This window comes from Pavona decussata, unplaced genomic scaffold (assembly GCF_977016875.1).
Source record: "Pavona decussata unplaced genomic scaffold, jaPavDecu1.1 SCAFFOLD_98, whole genome shotgun sequence".
Classification (NCBI taxonomy): domain Eukaryota; kingdom Metazoa; phylum Cnidaria; class Anthozoa; order Scleractinia; family Agariciidae; genus Pavona; species Pavona decussata.
In genome coordinates this window covers 2,071,475-2,094,660 of record NW_028145514.1, presented here as the reverse complement: position 1 = coordinate 2,094,660, position 23,186 = coordinate 2,071,475, and the positions used below count along the sequence as shown (strand labels likewise).

Below are 23,186 nucleotides of genomic sequence, written 5' to 3'. Positions count from 1 at the left end.
CAAGCGTCGCACGCATTGAGCCAAAAAAAGTGACGTTTAGCTTGCACCGTTGCATGTGGTATTTTATGCGTTGTCTTTCAAACCGTCGCCTCCTCCTGCATTCTTAAAAATGCTTGGAATTTTGCCTGCAAAATTAACAAACAATGTGACTTCAAGAGGCAAGGTTTAGAACAAATTAATTTTCTAAGTTGTTAGAACTTTAATTCAGTACTCCCAGTTTGGCAGTTTGACAGCTTCTACACTGTTCAGCTTTGAAGGAAAACAAAATTTGGCAAAGTTTCGGTAAAACTTTGAAGCTAAATACTATACTGTTCATATATTTTCTTATAAACCTGCGTTTTAGTAAATCATAAAATTTTCGAAATTGTTGGCCATGCGTGTGAATACAAGGCTTATTTGCTCCTCGATGGAATTTTATAAGGTTTAGAAACAGTTTTCTTATTACAAAATGTAATGATAGCACATTTGCTTTTTGACTAAGTGCCACAGAATTGTTGAATTAACGCTGAAGTATTTACTCGTGACACCCAGTCTATCTGCTAGACTCGGCAAACATTTTGACAAAGGCAAACGTAGTATTCGTGGAATCAGTTTTGAGTTATTATTTAAACCGGGACTGCGTGATTGTTGGAGGTAACTACTTTCGTGCGAGTATTGTTGTTGTTGTTAAGTTTTTAGTGTTCTGCTCTTTTGAGTCAAATCCAGGGCCTTTTCATATGGGCCTGGTAACCGGGGTTAGCCCGATTAGTGGGGCCGAATGTCAGGGAATATATGGGAAGTTTTCGTCCGGTCCGAGATAAAAAAAAGGCGCGAAACATGGACTGCGCAACAAAAAGACCTTGAGAGCGAGTTACTGATAGTTGACCGCCGGGCACTGACCTATCTTGGCTTTGTCAACTCTTGCAGTTTAAGAGCTGACGCTATATATTAACGGCATGCTTCTGATATGGAAAACCTGACAGCAGACAAGGCAAAGTAATACCATTCGAGCTGCCCGGTCAGGGAAGCGCAGCTATTTTTTCCTTTGGTAACCTGCATGTTGTAGTGTTCATCACAATGGAAAAGATTTCCAGCCTGGTTACCGAGATCTCGGTAACCGGGCTAGCTGATATGAATATCATGATCGAAATTTTTACATACGAAATAAGGATGAGCCGGGTAATATCTCGGGAACCGAACTCATATGAAGAGATCCTTACTAAGGATGATTTGCTTATACATATGAATCAATGTTTACCCCTTCGAAGTAGATTCGTCTCTTTCTCCTCCAAGACCTCGCAGGTTCAAAGCAGAGAGAACACCGGGCTTAAAATCCGTTTTGCAAACAATTGGAAAAAACATTCAGCATTAGAACGGAATACTACTCAGTAGACTGCAATTGAATGCGCACACTGATAGAACATTCTCAATCCTGATAGAATCAGTGAACGGAGCCGGAGTTGAGCTTAATTAAAGGGACAGTATCACGCTATTTTTAGTAACACATTGAAAATCGGAAAGACGCTATTCGGTTGATAGCAGCCAAGATATAATGACAAAATTCCATTAAAAGACTATCAGAATGTAAAGAAACCATCCACAGATATTTTCGCCGGCAGATGACCAAGATAGAGAGGGGTTCAAATTTGAAAACGTCTGGCGGACGTTTTCAAATTTCGCTGCTGTAATGCACTAAAAATCGCCGGTTGTACTATATTTTGGTTCAACCTTTCGTCTTAGAATCACTTTTAATATTTCTTTAGATTAGCGACTGAGATTTTAATTAACACAGCGTTCAAAGTTTAAATTTAGTGAATTTTGGCCAAAAATGATGATATCTCCCATGATACTGCCCCTTTAATGTGGCTCGACGCTACGTAATTTTTAATATGATCGGTTGCCGTTTTTTGTTCCCACGGCTGTGCTTTTCCCTATTTTATCCATAATCTATTCGTCATTTATTTCTTCAAATATTTTTGTCGGTTAAAATATTTTATTTAATTCTATCGGTTACGATGTTTGCCTTTATTGTACATTGCTTTTTCAATTTACAGCAAATGTTATTCATGCGTAGAAGTAATTACATGTAATTAGGGAATGGGATGGAACCGCTATTGAAATCTCCTAATTTGTTTATTACTCCAAAGCGTGTTTAAACAATGACTGTATTGCTGATCAAATTAGCATAATAAGCTGCTTTTGTGGTTGATATGAACGATGCGAAACGCATCATCGATTTTTATTTGGAATTCACTCGTGAAATCGGCACTACTGTCAATGTTTCGTTTGTAAGAGGTTAAATGCTACAGGACTGGGGTTGCGATTTTTCAAGTAGGAAAGCTGTTTATGATGAAAGGTGGTTCATAAGGAAGGTCTGTTGCTCGAGGGGCTATACAATGTAAGTCCTTGAAATTTGGCGTTTGTGTCATTGATCTTTTTGTCATGAAAACCAAAACGTAACCAATCGGTTGGCTCTTTGTGAAATGACAAGTCCGTGCGAGTTTATTCAAATCAGTATTTTTCTTTTACGAGAATGCTTTCATTTATACCGCTTAGTTATTGTCAAGAACATTGTACATTCAAAATAGCTTGACTTGTCAATTATATTCAGGAAAGTTTTCTCTTTACGATCGTTCGAATATTCGTTGTACGGCGATAAGTAATCACAATGTCGTCACCTTTAATCAACAGCAGAGTTTAAAGATCAAATGGCCGGAAAGCAAGCGACAAATTAACACGGCAAGGAACCTCAACGACGACATGGCGAACCTCGAGGAACCCAAATTTGAAAACAATAACACCGAAATAACACCGTCACTAAGTGAGTTTGAACTCCGCAAAATCAAAGAGGAACTGGGAATGTTAGATAATGGCGGTGAATTTGACGGCAGTTACGGTTTGCCTTTGCCTTCCATCTGCGTCGACGGAAACACGGAGCTGCAAACGCCGTTCGATTTCCCGCTAACAGAGGAGGAGCGTGCATTGTTGGAACAGTGTACGATTGGCTCACCACGCCGATTTTCAGATTCACCCAGCGTGTGTTCGGCATCACTGGAGCAACTCGCAGACAGCTTGATCAAGGACTTTGAAGACATGGATTCGGACGATGACGTGTGTCTTGAGCAAGAAATACCAGAGGGAAATGCTTCTGGAAATCGTGCCAACTTGAAGGAGCATGACTTGGAAAATCGACCGTCGTCAAGGGATGGGAGAAATTTGGATAAGTTTGGTCAAGCTGAAGAAAGTCCTTCTTCTGGGACTGACGATCAATACGAAAATGTCCAAAAATCTAGCGAGAAAGGTATGAATACAATCTCAAGTGGAAAGTCGGTTTCTCCGCAGATGAATCGAAACATGGACACAGGTTCGAGTACAGCTTCAACATCGTCTCAAAACGGCCAAATATCCGAGACAACGTCCCGATCGCCTTCGTTAGACTCCGACTCGCTTCCAGCGTCGATTGACTCCGGTCTACCAATCAAGGATGTACAGATTCCTCAACACAATTACTTCGTTGTAGTGGCCATAGACTTTGGGACAACATTCAGCGGCTACGCGTTCGCTTTCACTCGCGATCCTGACAGCGTACACATGATGAGGAGATGGGAAGGAGGAGATCCTGGAGTCACTAATCAGAAAACACCGACGACTCTGCTGTTAAAACCAGATGGAAGTTTCCACTCGTTTGGGTTCGGCGCGCGAGATTTTTATCATGATCTAGAGCCAGAAGACGCAAAGAAATGGATGTATTTTGAGAAATTCAAGATGTCTTTGCATTCAGACAAGGTAACCGGCTTTGATCACATATATGAACCTTCTTTCGAAATTTTGTTGATTACAAAAGCACTCTATTTTTGTATTTGATTTAAACATTTTAGAAGTGTTGGGATTTTTTTATTGAAATTTTCCTTTGCAATTAGCACACGATCACTCTGTTGTTAACACTGACCGTGTGATCCGTAAACATTTTTTCATTTCTAACTTCTTGTTTTGACAGGATAATTACAGTAAAGATTAAGCCACTTAACAATTTTGAACATTTATTAAAATCAAAATACAGAAGTTGCCGCAATATTGCGAAAAGCTACTAACAACAAATGTTTCGATCTTGAATCAAGAGAGTGATCTATGCTAAATTGTCCCTTAGAAACAAGAAATACTGAATCCAGAGTGTAGTATTTTAGCCAAACCAATACACCTTCAATTAAAAATAGTAAAAACGTTAATATTTTTATTATAGAAAAATTATCTAAGATAGGCAACGTAACATTCTAGATTAAACAATAACATTTATTAGTGTCTATCGATAATGCATTGACTAGCGGCAAAATGCTAAAAGTTCTATTAAGTTTATTGGATGCCATTCCAATTATTCCATGAATTCAAAAACCAATATATGTTTTCTTGAACTGCGTGTAACCGCAAACAGCTTTACGATATACATCGAGCCGCATCAGAGCGCTGAATGTGTTTATGAATATATTGTTTGCGATTCGATGTGGTTGATGCGGTAAAATATTTATGAGAAGTGACTCAAAACTTTCGCATAAAAATCCTTGGTTTAGAAGAGAGTGATCTCTCATAGATCTTTATACAAAATACTAGCTTTAATACTTTAATACTAGCAAAGGCGTGAAAGAAACATTAACAAACGTAGATTATTTTGAACGCATATACTCTACTGAGTGTTTCGCAAAAAACGAAAATGAACGTTCATCTTTTCGCTGATTATGGAAAAACTTAGTAAGTCGAAAGCAATAAAATTAAGGCAAAATGCGAAAGGTTTAAAATATTCTTTCTCGTTCTGAACACATATAACGGCAATGTCACTGATGTGAGACACTTTAAGCGAAAAAAAAAAAACGTATTAATTTTGCACTGTTTTTGGTATTTTTCTAAATTGCTGTCACTTAAATCAGTGTTCCAAACATAATTAAATTTCTATGTGTAACATCTTCCAAGGAAACTCAGTAGTTTTTTTCAATATCATACATCTTCACAGAATCTTCACAGAGATGTAGAAATCAAAGCTGCTAACGGCAAGTCAGTGAAAGCCGTTACCGTCTTTGCGCATGCGCTTAAATTCTTCAAAGATCACGTGCTAGAGGAACTGTCTGACCAGTCAGCAACCAAGATACTGGAGGAGGATATTCAGTGGGTTCTCACTGTACCAGCAATCTGGAAGGCTCCCGCAAAACAGTTTATGAGAACAGCGGCATACGAGGTAAGCCAAGTTTACACGTTTCCTTTGTAGCGTGAATACTGGTCGTGTTAGTTTCTATCACTCTTAATCCGGAGTTTGTGATCGAAAATTCCATTCTATGTTTCATTTAGCGGCAAGCCAATAAATCTTGGATTACACTGACCGGAACACTCGTAAAACCAAGAAATAACCACTGTAAAAAGCGACAGAGGTTTTACTCAGGGCTGCAAAGCTAATTAAACCTAGAAATTAAAAGGTTTTTTTTGGTGGTTATGTATGTACCAAGGGGACAATATCAAAGGGAGAGCTAGAATCAGTTTTTACCAATCTTATGCAAGACACAATTGAAAAGACTTTAGGGGATCGCACATTCTCAGCTGCGGTCCCTAACCTCTGGAACCAGCTGCTTGCGGACATGTGTAAGGACGACAATTTTAACAAGTTTAAAAACAAGGGCACTGAACTTGAAAACGTTGTCGCGACTTTTTCAAGTTGGAATGCAGTTGTCATCCCAGCCATTCATAACCATATGCACTTATCAGCAAATTCCGTGCGCTGTAACTGACCGAGATTTAACTGACAAAACTAAAAGTGGGACATAATCCAAGCTTTGTTTATTCTACACCGCCGAACTGGTAGAAAACTAAGTTCCCACGATCCAGCCACATATTCACTCTAACTGAAGTTGTTAATAATACATTTACTCGGTGGGGATCTCAGCCTGGTAATATTTTCATGGGTCATTAATGCTAAAGTGCATCTAAAAGCGGACAAAGAAGGTTCAAGGTGACAGTTGTTTTGTGTCCAGTCTCTGTGTTTTTCATTGAATACTTTATAAACATCGTACGTAGCTGAAAAGAGCTCCCTTTGTCATTATTATTTATTCTCAGTGTGCAAGCGGATGGAATTCTGAAAATCATGCAACCCGATTGGTTCCGGCAACAGGCGAAATTTTTCGACCTTGCCCGCGAGCCTGGGTGGATTTGTTGCAAGGCCTGGCTTTTGTTTTTTGGGAGAAAAAAACCTTAAAATGTTATTCAACGGTAGGTAGGTCCGTATTGGGAAAAACTGTGTACCCTGCCTTGAGTAAGGCCCTCGGGCACAAATTTTCCGATTACGAACCTCCCGGAAGGTGAATAACATATAAAACATTCTTAGCAGTCGGGAAATACAATTACCTTCAGGGGATTTGTATTATAGGTAATTATGACAACTTTCATTTATCATCTATCGATCCCAAATCAAACAAATCAGTGAATTTCCCAAATGTGTAAACTAAAGAGGAGACACGAAACTGGTCATACACAAAAAGTGTTCCGTTCAGGACGGTGGCTACTTTTGTGACTGTGCATATGTTCTGCGCATCTTAAGATACTCGGGTTTCCGGCTATGCGTGGTGCCTACCAATACAGGGATATTTTTGCACGGTTTAAAACTATGTGGAGAAAGCAGAACTTAGCAAGCGCTCTTGGTATTTAAAAAGAAAATTGTGAGTAACCATGCATTTTTCAGAGATAATAAAGCTTCGATTTGGAAAAAACGCCATACATTCCTTTATATTTTACAGCTTTTTAGAATAATTGTTTCTTAATTATCTCTTAAAAATGCGTGGCTACTCCCAATTTTCTTTTTGGATTCCGACAGTCCTTGCTAAGATCTGCTTTTCCCGCGTAGTCATAAACCACGCAAAAGTACTTCGTTATTAGTCGGCACCCTCCTTAAGTCAACATGCAATTAAAACCACAAGACAGCCTGTCTTTACATCCACGTTCAACAGTCGACATAATACTGTGAGGTTTCTGAAATTAATTCTTTCTGTGTATGCCGTGATATTGCTTAGATATTCCCATTGTTGGCTTAATTATCAATTATCTCCGTGAAAGAAGCATATTGAAACAATAAAGGATCTTTAAATGTTGCAAAATGTGGAGCATATGTTGTCCGCTTATATATAAACGAATAGAGTTCAGTCCTCGTACGTGCACTCTCTCTGAGGGACATCACAGGTCGTCGCCTAACTCTTGCTTGTCTTGCATGTGACAATTCCAAGTGCGGGTGCAGTTATGGTGAATTAAAATTGCAACATTGAAGACGTTCCAAGAAAATTCAGTTTCATTAATTAACGATATCCGGAGTTCCGTCCCAAAATTTCTTCCTTAATCCATCCCCATCAGTTCAAGTCGCCCTTGATCGCTGCAACCGAGTTGCCAACATAAGTGTATGGAAACGTGTTGTCTGAAAATAACTTTTTCAGAAGATAAATTTCGCCTGCAATTACCACGACAATTGAGCCAAATGCGAGACACTCTAGCACTAACATGATGTCGGAAATACCGTATTCCTTTGGATAAAATCTGTAAGGATTATTGTCCGCTCACAGAGCTGTTACATGTTATACAGGCCGTGGATTTCTGTTCACAAATTGAAATTAGAAGCAGTACCGTGGAAAAAAATTGGACTTGATCCAAGACAAAATGGATTAAAATAAAACCTCAAACGTCTAATCAAACCACAAATTGTTCGGTTTTGCTTATCATACCCCAGAGATATCAGCATCTAATTTCTCCTTATTGGTTCACTGTTTAGTAGTCCTGTTGCAAGAACATCACTAAACTGCAGATCGAATATAGTCTTGAATATAGCTCTCAATTCTCCTAAGTGACGTTGAAAACATTCTGTGCTTGTAGGGTCGAAAAGGTATTTTTTAAAAAATATTTTTGGACAAAACGTAAGCGAAGGAACACAGTCGATCGATCTTTAAAACAGAACAATAATTAATGCAAGTCGAGGTTACAAAACATTTATTTTTCATTTTTTAAAGTGTAAAATAAATTCTGCATCTTAACATATGCGATATCTAAATTCTATGTCAACTTCGAGCAAAAGTACTCGCTTCATCACTGATAGACTTTTAAGATATGATTACAAGGAGGCAGCTTTCTGTAGTTCAGAGTTTATACACTAAAGAGCTCATATATGGAGAGTTGAAACTGAGCATCCAAAATTGACTCGTCTGTTCCAGCTTTCTGTATCTGCATCTCGTTTTATTTGAAGATACCAAAGCAACTATACCAAATGACAATGTTTTGTTTTATATATTATATAGCTGTGTTTCTCATAAAATAACGTAGAACGTAGTGCAGTTTAAGGTGGTTTAACTCTCAAGCGTTTAATCATCAACAACATTATACACGCAACCATAATTGGTCAGAATTATAGTTTCTCTCCCAAAGAGAGTTTAAAGTTTCGTATAGAATCTAGAAGAGACTTGAAGATGAAGTGTGTTTGTCAGCATTATCCCCACTTTCTAGAATATTGTTTCTTGTCTCATTTCGTCGCGCTCACTAAAGCTAAAGCTTCCCCTCTTGATATAAACAGTGGTCCATGCTTCATGTAAGGTACTTCTTCTCCGTTGCAAATTTTCTTCAGGAGGAACGCTTCTACTGCGAAGACCACTGCAACGGTAGATATAACAAAAATTTCCACAAATACCATGGCTTTGCTGTTTAGTATATCGTGCTTGGACTGTGAACAGTCGAGCTGATTGATTCGTCTACTGAAAAAATTTGTTTAACATAAGAACTGTAGTGTTTTGACATTCTGTGGTTGGAAACAAGCCACTTTTCGTCCCACCTGCAAGTCCATATTGAGCAAACGTCAAAACAAGTGTTTTCATTAAATAGAGTAAACAACATTAACACAGAATAACTAAATAAGGAAGCGAGTTCAGCTCGCTGGTTCTGTTTCAGTTTGTGAGCATGGTTAGAATCTGCGCAATGTGTTTAAAATTTCATTTTTTTTCAAATGTTTCCGGCTTTCTTTCGGTGACGGTGGTAGTGATATTAACTGGAATATATATTTAGGATTCATATACATGAGAGGGTATGAATGCCATTTAAGTAATAGTTGAGAAAAGGCCAATTGTTTTATTGTCAGTTGAGACCGGGTTTTTGGTGGTCAGCAATAGCTAGGCAACAATATAATTACTGGTAGCTAAGATATCAAAATTGTGGAACAGGGAACCTCTGGCATGCAGCTAAAACGAAACATAATTTAGGCAGCATTTCTGTCTACTGAGACCGTCATAAAGTACAATTTGAAGTATTTCAGTTGCTGGCATGTTGCAACTTCTGCCGATTTATCTGCAAAACTGAACGTTTTATTTCCGTACTCTACCGACAAGTTTCCTATCTATAAATTTGTACTTGTCACGTTTCTTTGTGTAATTTCTAATGTGAACGTGACACAAGACACCTGAAACCAAGTGATTAAGGTGTTTTTACATCTTACGAAACACAATATTGAATAACAGCCTTTTGAGACAAATAATCTTAAATAATTTATGTTAGTTTTCATATAGCACATGCATACATCTTAAAGCTTAACTGTTTAAAGCAGAAAGCTTATTGGTTTATTTTGACCATGTGACGCTTTGTATGTTGTGAAGGACGGTCTCCTCATGCACATAATCAGTTCGAACTTAACAAAACGTGACGAATTTAAAAACAAAGGTGACTTTAAAATATTAATAGCTTTTGCAAGTCAACGTGTCTTCTTTATAATCCATGTTGAATCTACAAAATAACATTGACGCGAAAACAAGATTAGTGGGTTGTAATGTTTTCAATTCAATTCAATTCAATTCAATTTTTTATTTGCCATTAACAAAAAAATACAACATAAATACATTATTCCTGGAGAAACTGTTCATAGCTCCTAGTTTTTATAAGTATCAACTTTTTAATATCGTTTAAAGAATAATTTTCATGGAGCATGGGAAATAGATATCTTGAATACAAAAGACACAGCAACCAGTTAACCAGAATTTAGACCACCATTTATTGAAATGACATCATGGAAATAGCTTAGAAATCCAACGCAAAGTGCGTCATTTCTGAGTGCAAAATGAAAAAAATAAATAACCATATCCTCTATTCCCCGTTGCTAATGCGGTGAAACTTTAACCAAGAGAAACGTAGTTAATACTTAACTCAGCTTATTTTATATTTTTATGTTTTGTTTTGCCCGGTGTCAAAGGATAATTATGTTATTCAGATTCCAGAGGTTTCTGTCATTTGGCCTTGCAGCAACAGTTCAAGTCCGCTTGACGTCCGCCATATTTGTAGGGTTGGACAATTCATTCCACACTGAGTTCAGTTGACATCCTCACCATTTAGCGAGTGAAAATTAGTTCCCCTTTGCGGCCTGTTGAGCGTCCAGGCCAAGTTCAGCAATATCGTGGATTTAAGTATTTTTCCCGTTGAAAATAAACCAGTGCAAATTTGGTAAATAATGACTATCAAAACTGTTAGTCTTTCGTTTAGGTTTTTTCACAGCAAGTAAGATCCATCGCCAGCCAGATGGTACTTTGAGTTGACATGTACTCGGTACGATTTTCCTTCGCAAAGTTTCTTGAGCATATATACGTCTAGAAGCGTCAACGCCGTAAAGGTACCCACCACGATTAGTTCCACTATGATCATAAGGCTAAACGTTTGACAAATTCCTTTTCAAATTTTCGCAAGGCTTTGTTCATTTGTCGTTTAGACGCGTGCGAATTAAGGCATAAAATCAACAATCGCTGTTGTTGATTTGGACTCGTATTTTGTACGTAAACAAGGCGCGAATTTAATCAACATGCATATGATTCGTGAACGACGCTTTTCGTAATTCGTTGGATGTTTGGCAAGAATCCAAACAGGTGGATGACGGCTTAAAGCCCGCAGTTTTTCCAAGAATTGAAAATGAGCTTCAAAAGGAAACTTAAATTAGCCATAGCACCAGATAGAATTATAATAAAATGATATCAATGATACATTGTTCAGGAAGGGGATACCGATTCGGTAAAATTAATATTCTCAGTTTTTTGCTGGCGTAACAAGACTCCACTGAACGCAGCTATGCAACTGGAAATAGCAATTATCTAAGACGTATATAACGGTTTTTTTTAACAAAGTGATGCAAGAACGTCTGTAACAGTTCGGAATTCTAGTGCACAGTTTTTTTCTCTATAAGCAAGAGAATTTTAAATTTTGAGAATGATCTTTCGAAAAATTTTCTGCCAATGATCTGGCTTGGATGTTGAAATCTTGACAAAGCACGAGTTGATCTTTTTGCCGCAAAAACTGTTCCAAAAGAGACACAAAACGTTGGAAATTTCCATTCTAAGTGTAGTTCAAATGGTTTAGTTCAATTGTTATCACATATAAAACTTAATTTTCAAAGCTTGCTGATAATTTCCTCCAAGCCTACATCGTAATTACAATGGCTGCCGGAAATTAATTACAAGTAACTCCTTGCTACACAAGGTATACTATGATGTTCCAACAGAATCTTCGCCTCGGTGAAAACTTTAAGAGTTATCTTGCTTCTAAAGCTTAAGCATGCCACATTATTCTGAGTTCTCTGTATCAAGTTTTCCTTACAAGAAATTAAAAACTCTAGCATTGAAAGTCAATGAACAATCAGTCTCCATCCACTATGAATGTACTACGAATTTCTATCAAACAGTTTCAAACAAATCGCTTCGTACTACAAAGCCACAGTTCCTATGAGTTTTCAAACAGTTTCTGCGCAATTCTCAGACACTTCAGTCTCGTATTTTCCGTTGTCTTTATGCCAGAAGCTGCGCAACTTCAAGTTGAGACAATTTATCTTGCGAAGACATAATACGGAACGGTGACGGGAAAAGTGGGCGCTTCACCATCTTCTTCGTCTTGTGGCTGCTGTCCGAAGCACTGCTTTAGCAAGTAAATATCCAATATACTCAAGCCGGCCACGATTGCTCCAAGAAAAACCGCTGTGACCACCATCTTGTCATTTAACTCAAAGGTTTTTTCGTTCACTTTAGCGAGTGGAAAAAGAGTGCAGAACACCACGTCCCAGCCTTTAATGAACTTTGTATTCCTTGTTTTAATATTGGCCGTTGCCACCTGCAAAAACTTAAAAATGCAAATTTATATTATTATGTATGGTGACGAAGACTTTTCTAAAAAAAAAAAAAAATGATATTTCTATCCTGATTTATTTCATATGATTCAACCATTGTTAACTTATGTTTATAGAAAATTAGGAATTGGGAATGAAGGAAAGTAACGCGATTGTGTGGGTAATGCCGTAGTTTATAAATGTTGATGATGTCAAAGATATTTTGACCGACATGAAATAATATGATATGACATGATGGCGAAATGCCGAGATGATACTTCTGAGAGTGAGGATCATAACAGGTGAACTCATAAGAAATTCCAACGTTTGTCTAATTAAAGAACTGACACAGAACAAGTGAAGGCTATCTTTCGTATAGCATCTTGAAATTCTATTGTCTTTTAGTCCAGGGTTCTTGATACTTTCCAAAACCCTATATCATTGTATATTTGGCAAAGGTTGCTCTATGCTTGGAAGCTTTAAATTTAAACAGTCAATATAATAAATTGATTTGGGCTCCATTTTATTTTTCTGGGATTTCTTTCAATTTTTTCCGACTTTTTGTCCAGTATTATTCTTACCGATTATTTTCTTCGCAGCACGATTGTAGATCACGTTTTCCGTAAATTCAGTGAAATATATATTCCGTGTTTACCTACCACCTCTAAAATAATTAATATCGACGACGGCCTCAGAAACCGGTATATCCCCAGTAATTATTTGTTTGAAAAGCAGTTTTGTGGATTAAACTTTTAAAATTTGTCTCCCTGCTGGTCAACGTTTTGTCTCTGGAAGCTGAAAATTCAAAGGAAGCGTTTTGACTGAAGCTTGCAATAATAGCAAAAATCAAGTACTTTTTATAATTGACTAAAAAACCTGCAATATTTCCCTAAAGATGATTGTTAATTATAGGCGTTTGCATATTATGCTCTGTTGTCATCATTTACCTGCTTTTGCTCCGGCTTTAACGCTCATAGTTTTTTAAAGGAAAATTCTCATTCAACCCTAAACGAAGGTCAGCAAAATACTCGGAATAACGCTCTGTTATATACAAACCATCCTTGTCACTTTCTTCTGTAAGTCGAGCGATCTCAGCTTTTTCGTTTTGTCTAACAATTTTCATTCGTTTAGGACTGGTTTATTTATGAGGCTAAATCACAGCAAAATGAGCGTATAAGTTGCAAATCATGGTATATAGCTCTGAAACTTACCTTACCAACATGGAACATGCGTTATCACATTCGATTGCACTCAAGCGAATTATTTCCCCGTGGTAAGTTTCCAGTGCATTGACATCTAAGGTTAACATGATCCACTATGTTTTATTTCTCGGAAGGCCAAGAATCACTTGATGTAACCAGCCATTCGGTATTTGTGCCTCTCTCGGAGACCGCAGCACAAATTTCCAACGTAGTAGAGATGAAATAATGTTACCCCAGCTACCAGGAGTACAGTCACAAGAATGGCAACGGAGAGCATCGTTGCCAAACAATAACAACTCCACGTTTAAACAGAATGGATTTGTGTGACATTAAAACGTTCGCTTTGAGACATCTATCAGCTTTCGTACTAAATCTCTTTAAGTCATTTAACGCTCTGCTAATCCAATGATGCTATTTCTTTTCTGATCTAGGGTTAAATTTGAAACGATGAAAACTGTTTTTACTGATTGTGCGCGAATGAAGGGAGACGGGCGATCATAAAAGCTGTGCTGTAATTAAACCCAAGGTTATGTGAATTACAGTTAAACTTTGAATCAGCATACCAACTCATTTTGTCTTTTTGCAAGCTATAAAGAGCCAGTTTATTTTGAAGGTCTTTTATTATTTAATACTGACAGTTAATTAACATAGTCACTGCTACCTGCCAAAAAAAACAAATACCGTTGGATCTCATTCAGAATTTCCTTTTTAATTACTGATGCGTGGGATAAAGAGCGCCACAGGACACCCATGCACGACAAGTGGTTCGTTAAACTTTGTAGCAGTAGAAAACGCAATAAAAAGTAACAGGAGGATTTTAAAAGGATAAGCTAACTATAGCAACAGAATGATTGCCTAATTGGCTCTTTCCAAATTAACATCTGTTCAATCAGGCACAACAATCTTCACGTTTGTTAGTCAATTCTATACAAGTTTTCTGATTGGTCATTTTCTTAGAAAGAATTTAGTAGCTGATAGGAAGTTATTAACTTCTCTTTTCTAAATACAGCCTTTTTACCTCTTTACTAACCTCCTTTCGCAAGCTTTGTTGATCATAAAACACACTAGTACTTCATCGATCTTTGTTTAAGTGGTTTCCGATAAATTGTTATTTTATTTTCATGATTTTTAGCCCTACCATCCTCATTCAGGAATGAACTAGAATGTGCAAATTCAATAAATGAGGTTAATAAGGCTAATTAACATATATCTAAAAGAAAAAAATCGGATGCTATTTATGAAAAAGGTCTATTGCTGAACCAGTCGCCTCTAAGTTAGGCTTCGCTTGCACTGCACGAAAAATTGGATTTGCTCTTTTTCTTGATTTGTATCAAAGATGAGGTCAAAAATAATAACATTTTTGACAACACATTAGATGTGCATCAAAAATACGTCAAATATGTGACGCCTTTGCATATACCTTTGACTCGAATCAAAAGTAGTACAAATGTATTAACACCTTTGACGCGCGTCAAATTGAAATCAAATAGGTGATGTCAAATGTAGTACAACTTTGACTCCGCCTATGACGCGCATCAAAGGTGGACCAAATATGCATGTGATATCTTCACAAATATCTTTGATTCGAATCAAATTTGACTCCACCTTTGACGCGCGTGAATCAAGTGCGGCCTTTGTCACTTGTGATTCGAATCAAAGGCGGCCTTTGACATTCTTTGACCACACATTTGATGTTGCGCAAAGGCGTTTTTTCGTGCAGTGTTGGGACGGGAGGTCTAGCACATTCCTCAATCTTTGAGTATTGTATCAGACAGCTCACCACTCCCCTTGTCCCAGCCTCCTCTCCGAAAACAAGCTATTCAACAATTCTCTACATTCAACGCATGCGCAAATTCAGCGAAACGAATTCTTTCCATTTGATTGCGTATGTAACTGCAATTCACCAGACAAAGAAAATTTTGTCTCATCTAATATTTATCCTGTGCCCCAGTCATTTAACTTCGTATTTTCGTTCCCACAGGCCGGCCTAGTCACACCCGATGTCCCAGACCGCCTTCTTATCGCCTTGGAACCGGAAGCAGCCTCGATTTACTGCCGGAAGTTGCGTCTGAGAGACTGTTCGTGGGCTGAAGAAACGAGGAGGCGTTCTACTGTCTCCTCACAAATGGACAATCGTGTCGGAGATGAATTTCAAGGTATTTTTCATTTTGCAAGCCGACTCAATAAGTCTATAATCAGAACTTGATTGTCGACGATATGAAGATTATTCAGTTCTGCTCAGGTTGTTGACAGTTAAAAAGTAAATGCTCTGGGAACTATACCTCCATTTCATTAATATGATGTTTTCTTCATGTCTCGCTTCCTAGTATGTTTCATGAAAAAAGAGATATCATCAGATCGAGATTAGGTTCAATGTAGACTTGTTTACTTTTCTTTGTCTCGGTTTTGGTATCTTTTAACTACCATAAACAACAAAAGCATTTGAGACATTTGTATATCGACGGGATGGGAGGGACAGGGGATGAGAATCTGGGAGAATAGCGGACGGAGGGGGTCCTGCAGCGATGGTTGTACATTTCTTCCGCATTCTCTGCAACCGAGAAAGCATGAACATTCCTTTTTCTTTCCTCTTTCTGAACTTAAAAGCCGTCCCTACAAATTTAGCTCCTAGAGAGTTTAGTCACGTTATGCACATTGAATGAGTTGCAAGGATTGCGAGTAAGTAACGTTTCTCTTCTCTGAAGCCTTTCATCTTTTTTTTTCCAGGGAACACGCGTTACTTGGTGGTGGACTGTGGGGGTGGCACTGTGGACCTTACGGTACATGAATTAGACTCACAGACTGGCACCTTAGCAGAGCTCCACAGGGGCACAGGAGGGGCCTGCGGGGCCACTGGCGTAGATGAACAGTTTGAGCTGCTTCTTAAGAAAATTTTTGGCAAAGACTTCATTGAACAGTTCAAGAACAAGCGGCCTGCGGGATGGGTCGACTTGATGATAGCTTTTGAGGCTAAGAAGAGAACTGCAAGTCCAAACAAAACAAATTCATTGAATATCTCGATGCCTTATTCATTCATCGACTACTACAAGAAACACAAGAGTTCCAGTATTGATTCGGCGGTGAAGAAGTTCGGAAACCCAAACGTGAAGTGGTCTTCACAAGGAATGCTGAGAATCGCTCCTGAGACCATGAAAGAGCTGTTTGAACCGGTGTTGACTAAAATCGTCGAACACATTGGAAATTTAATCAGCAAAGACAGCGTTAAAGGACTTAGCTTTCTGTTCCTTGTGGGAGGGTTCGCCGAGTCTCCATTGCTTCAAACTGCTGTCCGAGATGCGTTTGAATCAAAGATGAAGGTAATTATTCCGCAAGAGGTCGGGCTGACAATTCTCCGAGGTGCTGTACTCTTCGGGCTAGATCCCACAGTCGTGCGTGTTCGCAGGGCGGCGATGACTTACGGAGTCGGAGTCCTCAATCGATTCGTCGTCGGAACGCACCCGAGAAACAAACTCGTTAGAAAATCGGGAGTGGAGTGGTGTACGGACGTGTTTGACAAATTTGTGATTTCTGATCAGCCCATGAAGCTAGGAGAGAGTGTAACAAGAAGATACGCTCCTGCTAAATCAGGACAGACATCGACAATTATTACGATCTATTCCACGGAGGAAGAAAATGTTAATTTTGTCACAGACCAAGGCGTGAAAAAGTGCGGTCAGTTGCTGCTGGAGATGCCGGAAATAGACGATGACGATTCCAAGAAACCTAGAGAACTGAAAACTGTTATGATCTTTGGCGAAACTGAGATAAGAGTTACGGCAGTGGATATTTTGTCTGGTAAAGAAGCAAAAGCAAGCATAAATTTCTTGTCGGTGTAAAAAGGGACAACACAAAATAGGTACGCAATGAGTGCAGAAACGAGGGCGGTATTCAGTTCCCCGTGTTTCATGTCAGATCTGGACATTGCAGATCTTCACACTTCACAGCACAACTCCAACCGGCGTCCAATATTTTCAAGTTGTAATCAGTCCATTTCCATCCAAGGCATCCGCAGCAAAAGACTGATAACAAAAACTGGCTTATGCACACGCGTAGGGTAATTGTTAACAATAGTGAACCGCTATTTTAACATTTGGTTGCAAACAAATTTGGTTGCAAGTATGTTTTTTTGCTATCCAAAGGCACCCCATAAATCGGCCGGTGACACTGTACCTTTAAAGTCCTCTTTAGCTTGTTTGTTGTCTTTCCGCTTTGAAAAGAATGACTCCATCTTTCCGAATTGTTGTAAAATCATACGATATTTGATCGTTTTCCTGACAAAATTTAAAAGCAGAACTTTCCTAGACTTGCCTCAAGCCGTCTTTCTATAGGTATCGAAAGAACCACCGATGAAGTCGAGAGTAGAATGGACATTGAGAAAGTGTAGAACTTTCCCAACATGTCGATTACAAACGAAGTTTTTGATATGATAATTTTTCGTTACCACTGTTAAAGAAACCACCCATTGCAAAACATGAGTAGTAGCCACATATCAAGTCAGTGAAATTTGCTCAATTACATAATGAAAACAGCGAAATAGCAACTACGACCAATCTTTTGCATTTGTAAAGAAAATTTCTCTAATTGCATTATTCTCCAAATAAAATTTCAGTTGATATCATTAAGGACGGTGCCTACTTTTGTTACTGCGCATACGTTCTGCGCATCTCGAGATACTCGGGTTTCCTATGGGTGGTGCCTACTGATACAGGGATATTTTTGCGCGGTTTAAAACGACTGTATGTGGAGAAAACAGAACTTAGCAAGTCCTTTTGGTATCCAAAAAGAAAATTGGGGGTAACCATGCATTTTCCAGAGCTAACAAAGCTTCAATTTGAAAAAAAAAAAAAAAAACACCATACGTTGCTTTGTATTTTACTGCTTTTAGGAACAATTTTTGCTTAATTATCTCTAAACAACGCCTGGTTACCCCAGTTTTCTTTTTGGATTTCAATAGCTCTTGCGAAGGTCTGCTTTTTCCGCGTAGTCATAAATCGCGCAAAAATACTTCGGTATTAGTAGGCACCGTCCTTTAATCAAACATGCAGCTGTGTACCTGTGTTTTGATGTGACTTGCCATTAAGCTCTCTTTCCTATAAAAAGAAAAACTGTTTTTCCAGACACATGCACCATACAAATAATTTCGATGTCAGTGGCCGCTGCAGTCTTGAAGTGGATGTAAAAAATAAATAAAATAAAAGATAACTGCGCCGTGTCCATACAAAGAAAAAAAAGAGAAGAGACATCCGCACCTTGTACTAAGTTTATTTTTTCTCAGTTCTTTACAGCTTTTTTTCTTTAATTTTTCTTCTGTGATCTCTTTTCTTCTTGTCTTTCTTTCCTTCTCGACATGACACCCTACTTAATTTTTTTTTCTCAGCCCAGTTTTGGACTCGATGTTCCAACGGACAAACTTAGAAAAATATCGAAGTGCTACTGGAAAAAGCATACTTTCTTTTGTTCCCCTCAAGCAATTACTAACCTCATCCTACAATCTACAATCTAACCTACAACCTACAATCTAAACACCTTTTAACAAAAGAACAATTCGCTTTCCAGTAAATTGTATGGTGTAATGAAATTTATTTGCTGTAATTGTAAAGCGCGATTGGACATCGCTGGAAATCGCGCTATATAAATAAATCATCATCATCATCATCATCATCATCATTATTATTATTATTATTAGAGAGTTTGGGAAAGGGAAATGTGTTGAGAGACGTAATAGCAAATGAAAAAGAAAAGCGAGAAAAGAACGCAGTTGTCATCTCTTTTCTAGTCTTCTCAGCGGATTCTTGTACTCCTCTCCTAAGCTACTTTCATAGCCTTCTTCACCGGAGTTGTCAGCCAACTAATTTTGTTTTAAAAACATGTTCGGGTAACACCTACTTTAGATTATCGTACCTTTCAAATGTAAGTTGACAACTATGTTCTGTATAGATAGGATGGCCGGGATTCTCAGCTAAAAAACCCTCTGAAACGTAAACCTAACCCTAACCCATTAAACGTTAGATTTACTGGAAAGGGTTTGAAAAGACCCAGATATACAGGATTGCCCTGTTAGAACTCTTAAACAAGTCTCTCCCTTTACAGTGCGAATCAAACAACGATGAACACTTTGAACTAACGATCACTTTTGGTAGCAAACCCTTGAGTAAGAAGACAAACTTTAGGAGATGTTATAAAACAAACTAACAGCGAGCAACTTGAGTGTTTTTGCAAATATTTTGTCTTGTATTTTCTCCGTTTTCCCCTGAAGACAAATGTTTACCGTTTTCTGCACAATAGAATGTATTTAGGCATTGTGGCAGTTCTATTTCGTTTCCCCATTTCCTTTATACTCTCTAAGAAAAAGGATAGAAACACGAGGATTACCAATCTACATGCCTATGCTTTGATTAAATACTCTCCTACATGCAATATTTTAATTAAAGATATTATGCTAATCACTAAATATCATAATCTTAAAACTGCGTATATCTCTGAATTCTCAAAAAGTTCATTTTACCAGCTCGGTATTTATGGCGTTCAAGAGTGCACATCATGTGTCAACTTGCTCATGGATTATGGAGAAATCTCTATGACAGAATCAAGATTCTTCTTAGCCTGTTCCAGATGTTTAGAAAGTGGAGAGTGGCCCAAAGAAAACTGCTATGCAAACAAATAATTAGGTAAGTGGGGAGACTCTTTTTGCACACACACTTTTTTGCCCCACTTCCCACTACCCGTACACCTGGGGCAGGCAAGATTCTCTCTACATCACATTAACACAAAAGGTGGCTCATCAAAGTCACCTTGAATGAGTCCATTTCAGAATGATTCACTGTATCAGTAATATTTTTACATGTTTTCTCAAAGCCAAACTCTCCGTCAAGGTTCATACTTCATTCAGAAATGGCACAAACAATTTTCCAGAATTTTATAACCTTTACAAAGACTTTTGCAAACTTAGCACATTTTTTTATGTAAGAGCTCCAATACTCCTCCTAAAATACCTGAAACATCGAAATAATTCAAGATCACGACTTTCCAGGACCAAAAACATTTTCACTAAATTTTCTAGCAACATCCTGCCCCGGACACTGCCCAACAAACATTCAGGGCTCTCTGTCATTTCCGGGATCAATATAAGCCCTGCTCTCCAAGGGAAGCAGAAAGCCACATTGCTGACCAGTGTTGTGGTGTTGAACAGTCAATCAAAGTCAGGAATGTCTTCAAATGAATATCCTTTATAGCCCTTCCAAGCATAATAAGCTATTCTGACATGATAAAATCCTGGGATGAACATAAGAGAGCCAAGGATCAGCAGTGGGTACATACGATCTGCATACTGTTAACAAAAAGGCAAAACATCTGTCAATACTGGTCAGACAAATGCATGTAATGCTCGATCACTTCAAATTTCCCTCCAAACTTGGTCAACAAAGTGGATAGGAAACTGCAACAATATTTGTTTCAATTTTGCCTGAGCTGGTGAAGTTTTTAAAAATTACAGTGCTGGGCGAGACAAGTTGCTACACTTATTTGTTTGTTTGCTTTTATAAAATCTTTTTGACAATGTGTTGTTTCAAGAAATCTCCATATGTCTCCTATGGAAGATGGTTTTGTTTGGACCACCCCATAGCCCCTCCCCCTTGGAATTTCCTATAACCCTCTGTGTGGAGAACATAGATATCTTATACTGGCTTTAATCTCAGTTGGCCGATCACAGTGCAACAAATATGGGAGGGAGAATTGTTTTAAATGAAAGTGGATTTGAACAGCTCTTCTTCTTATATTTCTTACATATTTTCATATGCCAGTATATGGGGGCCTGAGAATAAACTTAGCCAAACAGCATGGCACTGACACTGAACCTTATGGATTGTGCAATACAGAACTCTGGGTGTTATAAAATTAATATCATGATCAATGAAATACATTCAAGTGTCATCTTAAATTTCAGCCCCTATAGATAACGCATCAGTCAATTCCAGCTGTGTCTATCCCCCTCCCCCAGGCAATAATGGGACATTTTCCCACACTGTCTATTCTGGGGATCAGGCAATAGCCTTCCATTCAATTACCCTGGGGCATTTAACCATCTCACTTTTTTCACCTTACAGCATTATAAGTTTGTTCTTGAATACATCTAGATAGGACATAAATGAGATGCTACAGCTGTAGAATGACCTAGATTTTTCAATACTATGGGAGACAAGACCTACAAATAGCTAGGACTAAATTTGGCATGAATCAACTTAAATTGTATTGCAAGTAAGTTGAGAAATAAAGAAAATAAAACATTTTTGAGTCACTACCCTGGGGCATTTTTGTTAATCCTTTTTTAGTATAATTTTTTGTTGTTCATTTAATTTTGCAATTTAACAAATGTAAATTATATTCATTAATTTATTAAGAGAACTAGGGACAAGAAATCCTCTTGGAAGCCATCAATATTAAAATTACCATCATGATGACACAGGTCTATGGAATGAAAATTACACAATAATATTCCTACTTCAAGTAGTTCAAATGCTGATTAAAATATACTAATTATTAGTTATACTATAACTCATATAATCACCTTGACGTCAATATACCCTGTGAAGAGTAAGGATCCGACAACAAGTAATACTGTTCCTACAGAGAACAGGAATATTGCCAGTAAGATGGCCCTCCATGGTACCTTTGGGGGTGGTTTGATAAACTGAAAAATAGAAATATATAAATGCAATTAAACCTACTAGAAGTTGGCACTCAGGCTACATGTATACATTTTTTGAAATAAGGAAAATAACAGTATACCAAAGTTTTTGTGAAATTTATTTTCTCTAAAAGACTCTTGTTCAAAGAAAAAATTTAACCTCTATGCAGCTGTCACCTATATCCTTTGCGCCTAGTGGCATGGCACATAATGTCTCATCTACAAGTAGCCTTGCACTATCATGCTTATCATACATTTTTGTCACAATTGAAAATAAAATCATAAACAACATTTTGGGTTTAAGCCTTTCATGTATTGACAGCTGTAGGTAGTTCTCAGCTGTACCAACAAAAAATTGAAGTTCATTGACCACTTCTTCAGCAGAAAACCATGTAACCATTTCCAATTATTTTTCATTGTGTGCTAAAAAGTTTACTTCAGTTGTCACTTAAGCAAATGCAAGAAAAAGATCCATATCCCATGTGTATACTCTCATTCACTGTTATCACTAACAATTATTCCACAAGCGTACATTGGATATGAGATGATAGATAGCCAACGAGGCACGTAGCGCTGAGTTGGCTATAATCATCTCATATCCATTAATGGTCTCTTTTTCTCGGGCAAGTTGTAATGGCTCATATACCATGGCCGCTAAGCCAATCAAATCGCTCGAATTGCATTATACAATGAGCCAGTTTTTATTAAATATCATTATTTTCTACCCATGACATCACGATGACGTCAACCTTCATTATGACAACTAACAACAACTTCCTGTTATAATATATCCATTGACTGAGTGTTTTGTGTCAGTGTTAGAATGCCTGTGGATTTCTACTTTCATAAAATGAACCTTTCGTCTCCCGTTAAATTTAACTTTGATAAACGTTTATCTTTATTTTAGCTTGTACCATATAACCTCCAGCTCAGGCAGCTGAGATCAAAGAATGAATGAGTTTGAAATGTCAAAGAGCAGCATCAGAGAATTGTCACCAACCTGCGCATCAATATAGCCATCATCATCTGAAATCTTCTTATACTTCACTTTACTTCTAATCATTGTTGTTGGCATTTTAAACCTAACTATTATGCCCTTAGATTTGCGCGAAGACTATTAATATAGTAAATCAACGAAAACTCTGCGAATGTATGCAAATGTACCGAAAGAATACTTTGATGTAACCTCGCC

The 23,186-nt window shown here is 37.8% G+C and overlaps 2 protein-coding genes and 1 long non-coding RNA gene across 4 annotated transcripts; 1 reads left to right on the top strand and 2 right to left on the bottom strand.

The window, feature by feature from the left end:
* The first annotated feature begins 2,166 nt into the window (after positions 1 to 2,166).
* Positions 2,167 to 17,152, top strand: LOC146472615 (heat shock 70 kDa protein 12A-like). Of its 2 annotated transcripts, XM_085119365.1 has the most exons (5): positions 2,167 to 2,377; positions 2,671 to 3,765; positions 4,982 to 5,203; positions 15,293 to 15,467; positions 16,039 to 17,152. In XM_085119365.1, exons 2-5 carry the CDS (start codon positions 2,740 to 2,742, stop codon positions 17,145 to 17,147), a joined length of 2,532 nt encoding a protein of 843 aa, XP_084975491.1. In that variant the 5' UTR covers positions 2,167 to 2,377; positions 2,671 to 2,739; the 3' UTR covers positions 17,148 to 17,152. The 2 variants fall into 2 exon arrangements, with proteins under 2 accessions (XP_084975491.1, XP_084975492.1); XM_085119366.1 differs by lacking the exon at positions 2,167 to 2,377 and having other exon boundaries at positions 2,395 to 3,765.
* On the bottom strand, positions 11,352 to 14,146 carry LOC146472616 (uncharacterized). The gene is made up of 2 exons (XR_014866560.1): positions 13,321 to 14,146; positions 11,352 to 12,123 (listed from the first exon to the last, which is right to left on the bottom strand). It is a non-coding gene; the product is annotated as an uncharacterized LOC146472616 (long non-coding RNA).
* A 1,405-nt stretch (positions 17,153 to 18,557) lies between the features above and the next one.
* On the bottom strand, positions 18,558 to 23,162 carry LOC146472614 (transmembrane protein 230-like). The gene is made up of 3 exons (XM_085119396.1): positions 22,995 to 23,162; positions 21,875 to 21,997; positions 18,558 to 20,638 (listed from the first exon to the last, which is right to left on the bottom strand). The coding sequence occupies exons 1-3, from the start codon at positions 23,067 to 23,069 to the stop codon at positions 20,501 to 20,503; spliced, it is 336 nt and encodes a 111-aa protein (XP_084975522.1). The 5' UTR covers positions 23,070 to 23,162; the 3' UTR covers positions 18,558 to 20,500.
* Between the last annotated feature and the right edge of the window lie 24 nt (positions 23,163 to 23,186).

Excerpts from the sequence above, each read along its gene's own strand:
- LOC146472615 (XM_085119365.1), top strand. The coding sequence starts at position 2,740 with ATGGCGAACCTCGAGGAACCCAAATTTGAAAACAATAACACCGAAATA. Across the intron at positions 3,766-4,981 it reads TGTCTTTGCATTCAGACAAG|AATCTTCACAGAGATGTAGA; the intron begins GTAACCGGCTTT and ends ACATCTTCACAG. Across the intron at positions 15,468-16,038 it reads TGTCGGAGATGAATTTCAAG|GGAACACGCGTTACTTGGTG; the intron begins GTATTTTTCATT and ends TTTTTTTTCCAG.
- LOC146472614 (XM_085119396.1), bottom strand. The coding sequence starts at position 23,069 with ATGCCAACAACAATGATTAGAAGTAAAGTGAAGTATAAGAAGATTTCA. Across the intron at positions 21,998-22,994 it reads ATGGCTATATTGATGCGCAG|TTTATCAAACCACCCCCAAA; the intron begins GTTGGTGACAAT and ends TCTATTTTTCAG. Across the intron at positions 20,639-21,874 it reads CAGGGTATATTGACGTCAAG|TATGCAGATCGTATGTACCC; the intron begins GTGATTATATGA and ends TTTTGTTAACAG.